The 12,073-nt window shown below is 31.6% G+C and overlaps 4 protein-coding genes across 4 annotated transcripts; 2 read left to right on the top strand and 2 right to left on the bottom strand.

Moving 5' to 3' along the window:
• Positions 1–103: 103 nt before the first annotated feature.
• On the bottom strand, positions 104–4,060 carry LOC106106302 (polymerase delta-interacting protein 2). Its single transcript, XM_013286872.1, has 6 exons — positions 3,894–4,060; positions 3,548–3,824; positions 1,719–1,896; positions 1,407–1,570; positions 720–925; positions 104–226 (listed from the first exon to the last, which is right to left on the bottom strand). Exons 1-6 carry the CDS (start codon positions 3,980–3,982, stop codon positions 109–111), a joined length of 1,032 nt encoding a protein of 343 aa, XP_013142326.1. The 5' UTR covers positions 3,983–4,060; the 3' UTR covers positions 104–108.
• Positions 4,061–4,311: 251 nt separating this feature from the next.
• Positions 4,312–7,595, top strand: LOC106109306 (short-chain specific acyl-CoA dehydrogenase, mitochondrial). The gene is made up of 5 exons (XM_013290761.1): positions 4,312–4,438; positions 4,678–5,061; positions 5,422–5,837; positions 6,225–6,467; positions 7,093–7,595. Exons 1-5 carry the CDS (start codon positions 4,402–4,404, stop codon positions 7,234–7,236), a joined length of 1,224 nt encoding a protein of 407 aa, XP_013146215.1. The 5' UTR covers positions 4,312–4,401; the 3' UTR covers positions 7,237–7,595.
• On the bottom strand, positions 7,516–9,889 carry LOC106109316 (actin-related protein 2/3 complex subunit 3). Its single transcript, XM_013290771.1, has 5 exons — positions 9,639–9,889; positions 9,383–9,559; positions 9,062–9,257; positions 8,043–8,104; positions 7,516–7,704 (listed from the first exon to the last, which is right to left on the bottom strand). The coding sequence occupies exons 1-5, from the start codon at positions 9,642–9,644 to the stop codon at positions 7,609–7,611; spliced, it is 537 nt and encodes a 178-aa protein (XP_013146225.1). The 5' UTR covers positions 9,645–9,889; the 3' UTR covers positions 7,516–7,608.
• A 140-nt stretch (positions 9,890–10,029) lies between these two features.
• On the top strand, positions 10,030–10,682 carry LOC106109325 (coiled-coil domain-containing protein 86). The gene is made up of 2 exons (XM_013290783.1): positions 10,030–10,289; positions 10,369–10,682. The coding sequence occupies exons 1-2, from the start codon at positions 10,114–10,116 to the stop codon at positions 10,667–10,669; spliced, it is 477 nt and encodes a 158-aa protein (XP_013146237.1). The 5' UTR covers positions 10,030–10,113; the 3' UTR covers positions 10,670–10,682.
• The last annotated feature ends 1,391 nt before the right edge of the window (positions 10,683–12,073 follow it).

Genomic DNA, 12,073 nt, shown 5'->3' with positions numbered 1-12,073 from the left:
TAAACGAAATAGGAACATTTAAAAAAATATTCTTTGATGAATTTTTTACGTTGTTTATAGAAATAATACGTTGACAGGTCCATGGTAGAATTTGTTTATTGTTTGTGGTCATGCGCTGGGCGTGGGCGACATTGGCGAGCCTTCGTCCGGCTTGCTCTCCAAAGAGAAGGGCGGTATGCGGCAGTCGAAGGTGTATCCATCCTCACGCTCCATTCTAAACGTGCCCCTTTTAAACGGAAATACCGATTTAATATGTATTTATATTGAAAAATGAGTTCAAATGACTGCCATGAAATGCCTCTATTGGAATTAACGAGTGTATTAAGGCAAAAGTGGATTCGGGCGTCCCCAAAGGGTTAGTTACCCCCCCTAGGGACTTGCTAAATGTAAAATAAATCTAAAATTATTTGGATGGATGTATATTAGAGTTTGTAACTTAAACTGCTGAACGAATCTCGGTGAAATTTATCAAATATGAAGGAACAGTCTGGAAGAACACATAGCTACTCATTTTTTTATTCTAAAAAGATAGCTAGGATATAGTAAAATGTCTTCAATTACTATGAATGCATACAGATAGGTATCTAAAAAAGTAAGTTTTTCTTTTAAAAATTTGACTATATGTTGATCTTTGGAATAAATGCTTGGGTATTAGCTGCCCCCCCCCCTCCAGATCAACAATCGGTTAGCAAGCAACTTCTGTAGCCGTAGTAACTCACCACATATGTCCGCTGGGCGCCTGCAGACTGACGTGGCTGCTGTACTGGAAGGCGGGCGCGTGACGCGCCAGCACCGGCTCCTGGCCGACCACGCCGCGCCCCCGCACCGTCTCCAGCGTCCCCGACAGCGAGAAGATGCGCCAGTGCCGCTCGCGCAGCTGCACGGCCTGCGCACCCAGGTTCTCCAGGCGGATGCAGTACCGCCACTAAATGTAACATATTCTATACTTCTTTCTTGCTATCATCACCAGCTCACTATGTGATCCTACTAAGGGGCTCTGAGTCAACCCCAAGTTGGGGTAACCAACCCGCACTTGGCCAGCGTATTTGGCTATGGCCTAATCACCCCAACTTTCTTGCTATAATACTTGTTATTTACTATACATTAAATATCGTATTTCTTCTGGAATTTTTAGGCTTTATAAGAGACTAGCTTTTGTCAACTACGCCGTCCGCGTGAAATGTAAAAAAAACAATAAAGAAATAAAAATCACAGATAAATTACCATTCTAACAGTGGAAGATTAATAAATCGGCCCAGTAGTTTTTGAGCCTATTCATAACAATCAAACAAAGTTTTCATCTTTATAATAATATATCATAGTATAGAAAATACCATATCTTGAATTCTACACAATCACCTTTTAAGCCTATAAATAACAATAGAATAATCAGAGCACCAACGTACCCAGTAAACAGCAGAGTTCTGCGACTCCCTGCTGCCCATGTAGAAAGGTATGACGGTAACTCGCACGCCTTCAGTGGTCTCGCGATGCACGTCGCTCAGCTCCAGCCACGGGTGGTTCTTCTTCTGCCAAGCGCGGAGAGTCTCTTGCGCTATGAACGGTGGGTCTGGAAAAGCACACGATAAAAATGAATAGAAGTCAACAACTATTGGGATTGTATATTTCACCATTCACGTATATTTGCCTTTATTGGGATCGTGTATTTTACTTCATTGGGATACAATCCCACTTTTTGCTTTATCTAGGATACTCGCCTTTGTCGGGATTATGCATGAGGAACTTATCAAAGAGCTCGTGCTGTAGGGGCACGCGCTCTAGCGAGGTGTAAGGTATGATGTCATCATGCGCGACGTAATCCAGCCCAGGGATCGCGTATAGGCTACGGCTCGACTCCTGGTTGCCGAGGAAGGTCACCGCCTCCGTCTGGGCCCGCTGTGAAGATTATGAGAATCGTCGTGGAGATTCTATGTTTTTTACTTACTAGATGATATGATAACCAAAATCCTAGGTAATGGAACTTATGAGATAGTTAAAAATGTAGAATTAACTTATGTAAGCCTGAATTAAATTCTCTATTTGATATTTAATTTAAGTTACAATTTATGATTCTTTTGGGATATTATCGCACATTTATGGTTTTTATTGATTTACTGTTATTTCTATACTAATGACATGGGAATTTTAATTAAATAAATGAATAATGAAATGTTACTAATTAGTTAATAATTGTTACATCAATCATAGTAATATACAAAACAATTAATTGCAATAATCTTAATAATGACATTGTTGATGCATTTATTTGATAAATGTGAACCAACAGCTGGCAGTAAGATAAAAGCAATAACAAAATATATTTTTTATATATAAATTTACATTTAAGGTCATGTTTTTATGACTTTCAGCTTAATTGCTTTAATTCATCTGGTAAAATCTCTATTAAGTGGTCCCATAAAAAATTTAACACATTTCTAAGGATGGGTAATTTTTTTTTATATAGCTAGTGACATGGACTAAATTCATAATCTAACAGTAACATAACTGTCTTTGTGGACCCTAGTTTATACGAGAAGCCTTATCTTTATACATAATTAGCTTTTGTCCGCAACCTCATATGCACAGAATTAAATAAAACATAGTAAGGAGTCTGTCTTCTTGCAGACAATCAGTGCCAATTTTTTTTTTCAAATCTATTTGGAGATACATAATACCATCCATCCATCCAAACCTTACTATATGAAATATTAGAATTATAAATTAAATGAGTATGTAACTTTACAAAAGCCTGAATTATTGCTAACAACTTTTCACATAAAGCATGAACACAAACACCCATATTAATATATTATTTATAACACGGCTAAAACTCACGTGAGAACTTTCGGTGTAGGCACCGACCAGCCAGACCAGCGAATAAAGCCAGCATCCACTCACCCTGAAGAAGGACCCCCTACGGGTTTGAAACTGGTCGGTGCCTACACCGAAAGTTCCCACGTAAGTTTTAGCCGTGTTATAAATAATATAGTATAATGTCTCACAAAAGTTTTAATAACCCATATTAATGTTTAGTCAACAATTAAATAATAATATATATTTGGATACCTTTTTCTTCCATTCTGGTCTCATATCGATGTTTGTTTGCACAGTCAACAGTAAATCATTTGAATTTAGTATCATTTTAAAATAAAATATAACCCAATTGTCAATTTATATTAACATCAGCTAAGTCAGTTATGAAAAGCTAAGATACTCAAATTATGTTATAAATAAAGGCAATAATTAATATTTAACTAAACAATAAGACCTCAATAATCTGTGTTTAGCTTATAATTGATAAATAATAAGATGGACTAATAGAAACCAGGCTAGTTTACTAGTAAAGTATTAGTTCTGTCTACCCTGACATGGTTAAAAAGTATAAAAATTTGTATTAATTACATAATAAGTGAATAAAAGTGAGAATTACATTATGTATTTGGTCTCCAATCTTTTATGAATTAAAAATAAAAGTTGTTAGCATTGACACATATAGTAATAAGGACAACAACCATATTAATTTCTTTGACATTTGATCAATACTTACTATGTAAGGGGCATCCCTGGTATCTATGAGAACTTGGTAAAACGTATGTGTTCTTCCCTTAAATTCCTTGCTAACGTTTGATAAAGTATCACCAGTTTTTGAAGGATTAGAATTTTCTACGCTTTCTTTCTTGTTTGTGGCATCTCTATCGTAAACTCTTGCTAACCAAGGAAATAATATAACGCCTCTGTACCCGAACACTTTATGCAAAATAAGCTGACCCGTATCATATTTTCCTGTTGTCTTTGGCGCCTCCAACTTCCCAACTTCTGCCAACCTGAACGTTTGAAAAAGTTAGGTTATATGCGTAAAAAATAATAATTTATGCGAATAATTTAATACCCACCTTGTATAATGTGCTACATTTGTTAATATTAGCCTAGATGTAGTTAATCTAAATAGATTTGCAGGTACTATTCGTGTCAATATCTCCATTTTATCATTTTAATTTGTTGTTTTTCGTTTACACTAACAATATATTTTTCTTTTTTGTTTGACACTGACAAAATGATGTCAATGTCAAATGAATTTGTATTTTGAGAAATTCCCGGTAAAGGCAAAATCATTCGCACATCGATCCACTTGAAAAATAACATAACTTTTGTTTACATTTCATTGTGACTAGTGGAAGTTATTTTTAAAAAACGGTTTTGTTTTTCGTTACTAATAATAACAAAATAATTTGAATCGTGAAAAGTTCGGCAAAAAAAAATTGTTTATACTCTGTAAGTTTTACACACAAATTACAACTTCCGCCGCTTGACACTTGTGACAAACGAGATTTCCGCAAATAAGACTGAATAAAAAATACAAAGTTCAAAGTACTACTTTTATTAGATTTTATTTTTTTAAAAATGTTGAGTATTTTCTCAAGATCTGTACATCTCTTTGGTAAGTCATTGAATTAAAAATTAAAATTAAAAAGGACCTTTCCATAATATAAAAACGTTGCTAATTTATTTGTTTATAATTTGGTAAATATTTAGTTTAGTGATAACATAAGTCATAAATTTATAAGAAGAAAGAAAACTTACGTACATATTATTCATAATATATTTTCTTATCATAAATCTCATATTACTAATTATACATAAATAAACAAAATAACAATAATTAAATAATTATTTCAGTATCAACATCAGCTAAGCAATCAAGATGTATCGCATCTCTATCAGCATTACCTGATACATATCAAATGTTATACAAAACATGTCGAGATTTCGCTGAAGGAGAGCTAAAGCCACATGCAGCCAAATATGATAGAAACCATGAATATCCAGGAGAGGCTATTAAAAAAATGGGTGAACTCGGTCTTATGGCTATCGCAACTCCTGAAGAGTTAGGAGGAGCTGGTTTAGATTATCTAGCATACGCAATAGCATTGGAGGAGATCTCACATGGTTGTGCATCAGCTGGAGTTATAATGTCAGTGAATAATTCATTGTATCTTGGACCAGTTGTGCACTGGGGGACAGATAAACAAAAACAGGAGTTTGTGACACCATTTTGTATGGGTTTGTTTGAAAATTTCATATGATAAATATTTGCTTGATGAAAGAATCACATAAGATATGTTATCTTGTTTTAAAATTAACAAATTTTAGTAATAAGTGTTGATAAATGGTTTTGATTACATATTTTATGTAAATGTTTTCTTTAGTTATCATAATCTTATCTTACTTATTATTATAAATGCGAAAGTTCCTGAACGGATTTCGATGAAATTTGGCATAGATGTAGAGGATAATCTTAAACACATAGGCTACTTGCTTTTGTTTTTTTAACTCCATGTGGAGGTAGTAACGGCCGAAAGCAATATTAACATGAAAAATGCACTATCTAGTAAATTTGTATAAATAATTCTATTTCTTTAGGAGACAATGTTGGCTGTTTTGCACTGTCAGAACCAGGAAATGGATCTGATGCTGGTGCTGCATCTACCGTGGCTAAAGATACTGGTGACAAATGGGTTTTAAACGGAACTAAATGTTGGATTACAAATGGATATGAGAGTAAAGCTTCCGTGGTATTTGCTACTACAGATAAAAGTCTAAAACATAAAGGAATATCAGCATTTATTCTGCCAAAACCAATAAAAGGCTTAGAATTAGGCAAGAAGGAGGATAAATTAGGTATAAGGGGATCTTCAACATGTTCTCTTATATTTGAAGATTGTAAAGTGCCTAAAGACAGTATATTAGGGGAGCCCGGTTTTGGTTTTAAAATTGCTATGATGACTTTAGATGCTGGAAGGATTGGTATTGCATCTCAAGCATTGGGTATCGCACAGGTAAATATATAAAAATGGTATTTTTAGTGTATCTGTTATTCACAGTGGTAAAAGTTTGTTATTATTTAAGGATAATTTGCATGAAAACTAATTGCTAGTGCCAGCTACTTATGTAAAATCTAAGTAATTTTCAAGTAGCATGATTTTACACTAATAAGTCTGCCCTTGGTATGGTGAAATGGCATTCACACTTTTGACTCTATTGTCATGTGTTTATGGATTGCGCCAGCAACTGGCTTGTGAGCTAGTAAACAATTTTACTAGCTTTGTATTTCTATCCTAATATAATTGTGTATTTGTTCTCTTGTTGGAATAGATAGAAAAACTGTCCTTACATCACATCTTACTGTGTTTTTATGTAGTTTTAATAAATATTATTTTCTACAGGCATCATTAGATGTGGCAGTAGAGTATGCGTCCAAGAGAATAGCATTCGGAAAGCCTATATCTAAGTTGCAAGCTATACAAACTAAGTTAGCGAATATGGCGTTACAATTAGAGTCTGCAAGGTTACTTACTTGGCGTGCTGCTTGGCTCAAAGATAACAAACAGCCATACACTAAGGAGGCAGCCATGGCTAAGTTAGCAGCGTCGGAAGCTGCTACTTATCTATCACATCAATGTATTCAGGTAATTGTATATTATAAGTACCTATATTAATGTAATAAAGGGGAAATATTTGTATTTTTGGATTTTTGTATGTATTAACTCAAAAATTATTGGGACGATTACACAAATTATTGCACCATTAAAAAGCTATGTTATCATTTACTAACATAGGCTATATCTTTTTTTTATAATTTCTCGTGTACGAAATCGCGAGCAACAGCTAGTATTTTATATTTTATTCAAATATATGCATTAGAAAACTTTAAAAAGGTAAACCGAGTGTTGCATAATTAAGTATTTTTTATTATTAATAAACTTGTATGTAGCAAAAAATATGTTAGTCTAAATAATTATTTAAATACAGAATATAAAATGAAGTTGTTTGTTCTGTTTTCTATTTAATTGCTTGACAATCCTTAAAAATGTGAATGTTTGGATAGATGGTTATTTGTTACGTAATCTCCAGAACAGTTCAATTGATCTTAATAAAATTTGGCACAGATATAGTCGGAAAGAACCCATAGGTTATTTTAATTTCGCATTGAAGATGTTGATTGATCGCAGTTAATATAACTAAGCGATACACTTTTCGATATGTTTTTTAAATGTATTATGGCATAAAATAACTATATTGTTTGTCTATTAGATTCTTGGAGGTATGGGCTACGTGTCGGACATGCCAGCGGAAAGGCATTACAGAGATGCAAGAATAACAGAAATATATGAAGGCACTTCGGAGATACAAAGACTTGTTATAGCTGGACAAATTCTTAAAGAATATGGTGTTTAATATTTAAAAGAAATTTTCTTTACAAACTGCCAGATTTAAATAGATATTTTATATTAGTATAAGTGAAATATTCAGAAACTTTTTTTTTATGTAATTTTAAAAGATGTTCGACCATTTTTACAGTGTCCTTAAATAATACTCTTGTTAATCTCTATTGTAGCAAAATAAGCATTGTTTTAACATTAAATGAAATAAATCGGTATTTTTTAAAGATTGTATTTCACATGTTAGGATACTTTACTAAAAAAAAACTTAGTTTTGATAACTTATACAGTTTTTGATTAAAATGTGACTGAATAGAAAAATGCATGATACAAATAATGTCAATAAAAAAAATATGAATAAAGAGAATACATAATTAATTAACTATTTCTATTGGCCTGGCCCTGACAGGGATTTGTCCATAAATTTCCTTTTAGCAAAACAGAGCCACCATTTGCTTGGTTTACCATCTTCGGTTGCAAACACCTGAAAAAAAATTGAAACTTTTATTCCGCAGTAAAAAACATCTATACAAATTGAGTCTATAAACAAATAATCTAAAACAGCTTTTTCCCTATCTCTCCCTAAATATCTCCTATGATCTATGGTAGTACAGCCAGGTTTCCTTTTTATCATAGTCCAAAAAGGAGGTTCTCATTTTGTGTCTTTTTTACTACATACCTTCATAGTTCTATAACATGGACAAATATGACGTCAAAGATGAGACCCAATAATAAAGATACTATACTTGCAAATATATGCTGTCTTTAAAAATAAGAATCCTGAAATTAAACTAAATCCATAAGTAAAAACTGCAAACCCACCTTCTCACACACTCTGTTACCAGTTTCATGTCTCAATTGCTGCAAATATTGTCTCATCAAATCTGGAAAAAATGAAACACTAACAATATAAATGCGAAAGTTTAAATGGATGGATGTATGTTACTATGTATATCCAAAAGGGCTCAACAGGTCTCGTTAAAATTTGGTAGATTTATAACATAGTGTGGAACAACATGAAGGCTAACAATTATAGTGTGTCTAAATAATTTAGATTAGATTGACAATTGATTTCAAATTTAGTAGGGACGGGTTGTGTAAAATCAGTCATAAATCTTATTGATTTTCGATTTTAATTCTTATAGAAGTTTCAATTGATAGATTTATAGTTGCAACTTGTGAAATAAAAAAAAACACTGTTTTCTCAAATTAATAATGACTATAACAAATAATGAGAGTATTTACTCTAATTTATTTAAATGTTTATTACTACTACAGCCGTACATAATCGAATTGGATTTCGCGAATATTTCTGTCATCGCTAAATTCTCTACACTGTAATCAATACTAGAAATGTCCTCTAAATTAGTGAATAAGAAAATAATAATTTTAGTTGAGTTTGATAATTCTTTAAACCGAATATCGATAGTTTATCAAACTTTATCAAACTAATCTATCTTATTTAGACACACTATAAGTTTATTTTAACTCTGTTTTGAGTAACAGTTGAAAGTGTTTAATACAGTACAATATCATTTTTTATTCATTTCTATGCATTTGTCAAAAAATGGAGCCTCTTGCATTATTTTAACTTCATACATTTAGGCAATTGATGGTAGGTTTGCTATTAATAAAGATATATACATAACAATATGGTGGCTTTGATCTTATGTGAAACTAACTTTGACATAACACATTTCAAGTTACCTATGTGTTCTTCCAGACTATCCTTTCCATTTATGCCAAATTTCATTGAGATCCATTCAGCAGTTATGCTACTAACTCTAAAAAACATCCATCCATCTAAACTTTCACATTTATATGCTAGTATGATGACTAACCTGCTTCTTGAGTACTAGCAGGTTTAGCATACACTGAATTAAGAGGGAATCCATACTCTCCAGGAATGTCGAATTTTGATATGGCAAGCATATACATCTCCTGCTGGCCTTGGTTCTTATTAGAGCACTTTTGCAATTTTTTCAAACATTCCGATATGTACAGAGTTAAGTAAATAAGAACTCTGTCAGCATCAGACTGCAAAATACTTTATTTTATAGTTAATTTGTTTAAAGTGTCTATTATTTAGTACTTCAACAATCGTTTAAGCAATTTTATCAGGCTGTAGGTACTTTAAATTCTTTATTTTATTAAAAATTTACCTTGATCTCATAAAATCTAAAGAATACATTGGCCTTAAAATAGTTAAGTGCTTCGTCGATAACATCCAATTCTTGTTTAGGATTGGTGGGCGCTGGGCCCCTGTAAGTAGTGCGTAATGGCAACAGAGCCAAGTTTCCAACTGATTGCGTGTAATCAACTAACGTCGAATGATACGCCTGGAATGTTCAATTTGTTTTAAACCGACGGACATTTTATAAAACTTAAAACATAAACAACCACCGTACACTGACTCACCGGCATATTGGAATTACGAATCCTTTTTCAGATAAGAGTTTAAAAACACCAAACCTATGGGTGTGGTAAATACTTCGGGTAAATATATAACTTTCACTAATTAGAACACGCAGTAATTAAAACTATGAATACGAAATTGACTGGTAAAGTAATTAAACTCGCCACGAACGTCTGAATCACCAAATCACAGCATATTTATCTTTTTAAACGTATAAAAGCTATCTGCTATTGCGATTTTGACAGTTCAATGACAATTTTAACTGACATTGACATATTTTCTATTTCCGTTAAAATACCGCGGCTGAACGATCATTGATGCTCATTACCATTTATCATGAAAAAACTCCATTTGTCTATGCGAGAATCCGACTGCTGTCAACTGTCACTTTATTTTCTATGGATTGAAGGCGAAGACAACAAACACACGTGTTTATAAAAATTTAAAACTTATCAATTAGTATTAAAAATTGTAAAAATGTCTTCAGAAACAGACATTAAAGTTAATTCTTTAATAGAAAACATAAAGAAGAATCAGGATACTGATTGCAGTGAGAAATCAGTTGTAAAGAAACAACCTAAAAAGAAAGAGAAACAAGATGAAATTAGGGGAAAACCTAAATCTGGTCGATTTTGGAAATCTCAAAAAGAAAGGTAAGTTTTATAGACATCAGTATTTTTTTTTTGTTTGAATTGTAATTAAAACACATTTATAACTATTTCCTTTATTTAGGTTTTCATCAATAAATAAAACAAAAGGACTGAGGTCAGATTTTCAGAAAAAGACTGCTTTACGTATGGAAATGAAACGCACAAAAGAACTGTCTAAAAGTCTTTTAGAACAATTTAAAGAGAAAGAACTAGAACGTAAAGAGAGGCGACGAGAAAATATAAAACGGGCTGCAGAAAACAAACAGAAATCAGAGATTGTGCAAGTAATTACTAACACTGCTAAACTAAAACGGATGAAGAAAAAACAATTAAGATTTATTCAGAAGAGAGACACAAATAAAGCTATAGAAGCAAGCAAATAAAAGTAACATAAAAGTTTTTTTATTTCACAACCTTATAATTTCTTTATATCCTTATAATTCCTTAAAAAATGTTATCAGTTGTAATTTGGATCGATTGTTTATATAACTTTTTAATCTTCATTACTCAGCTCAAGTTAAAATTTGTACATTTTCTGTCTTCCATTGAGCCTCCCATATATCTAAACATTCACTAAAAATATGAAGCGGGTTTTCTAAAGTTTAAAATTTTATTTCTCAATTACCATATTAAATTCAGGGTGTATTTATTTTTAAAATAAAAGTCTATGAATCATTTAATATTTTTATTAGGTATTGTAAGCACATACATATAAAAATATTAAATGCTTACCATTTTTGTGGTTAATTAGAATGTCATGCGTGGGAAGTATTTACACAGTTGTGATGGGATGGATAAGTGATATAAATAACATTGAATTTTAATTAATTTCATTATGTATGTACAATAATGGAAAACCGTTACAATCATTATAATATAGTTATCCAAAAAATACTCTTAAAGTCATTCAAATTAAACAATATTAAAGATTTATAGTTCATTTAAAGAGATACAAGGAGATCCACAATATTTTCCGAATATCAAATGTATACAAGATGTTTATGTATACAAGCCTCAATTAAATTATATCACTTTTCTACAAGAAAACACTACTCAGTAATAGTATTACAATTAACTTACAAAATTAACAATTACGTAGATTGTAAAAAAAAATCGAAAATTAATATAAAAAAATTGTTAGTGTTAACCTCAAAAATCACACATATCAAATACATTAATTTTTATTTACTTAAATCTAACATAACTTCTTTCATTAAATTCAAATAATTTACATTTAAAACGACACAGTTGTCTGCAACAACAGTTAGTTGTTTATTAAAACTATTATTTTTTCTATAATACTTTTTTTTTTCAACAAATAGAAACAAATCCATTGAAAACATCAGTCGAAGGCAGTGATAACATAGTTGATCGTAAAACAATGATACAAAATGTTGTTCGTTACATAAAGAGTATAACAAAATACTTACAAAGTAAAAAATCGAGATATATAGGAGTTTTCAAAATCATAGAAAGTATAAAAAGACAAACTTTATCTAAAGACATATTGCTAAAGAAAAATTAAGGAGTATTCTTGAATCGTCTTTATTCATGTACAGTCAGCATAAATATGTACTCATTTACAAAACTTTAAAAACTTGTATAGGTCTGTTTCAAAATAGTGTTAGTCAAAATCATTTTTTTTAGGTTGGAAGTATATGAAAAATTACTTGTATATTTTTGTAACCTAAAGCAGATACAGATATCTGAAGTTTTGTAAATGTATACATATTTATGAAGCTCACTGTACAGTTGAGAATACCTTGTACCCATTCTGGTATGTCATT

The sequence above is a fragment of the Papilio polytes genome, unplaced genomic scaffold, assembly GCF_000836215.1.
Source record: "Papilio polytes unplaced genomic scaffold, Ppol_1.0 DF824269.1, whole genome shotgun sequence".
NCBI classification, from domain to species: Eukaryota; Metazoa; Arthropoda; class Insecta; order Lepidoptera; family Papilionidae; genus Papilio; species Papilio polytes.
The sequence above is the reverse complement of the archived record's forward strand: the minus strand, read 5'-3'. Positions and strand labels throughout refer to the sequence as shown.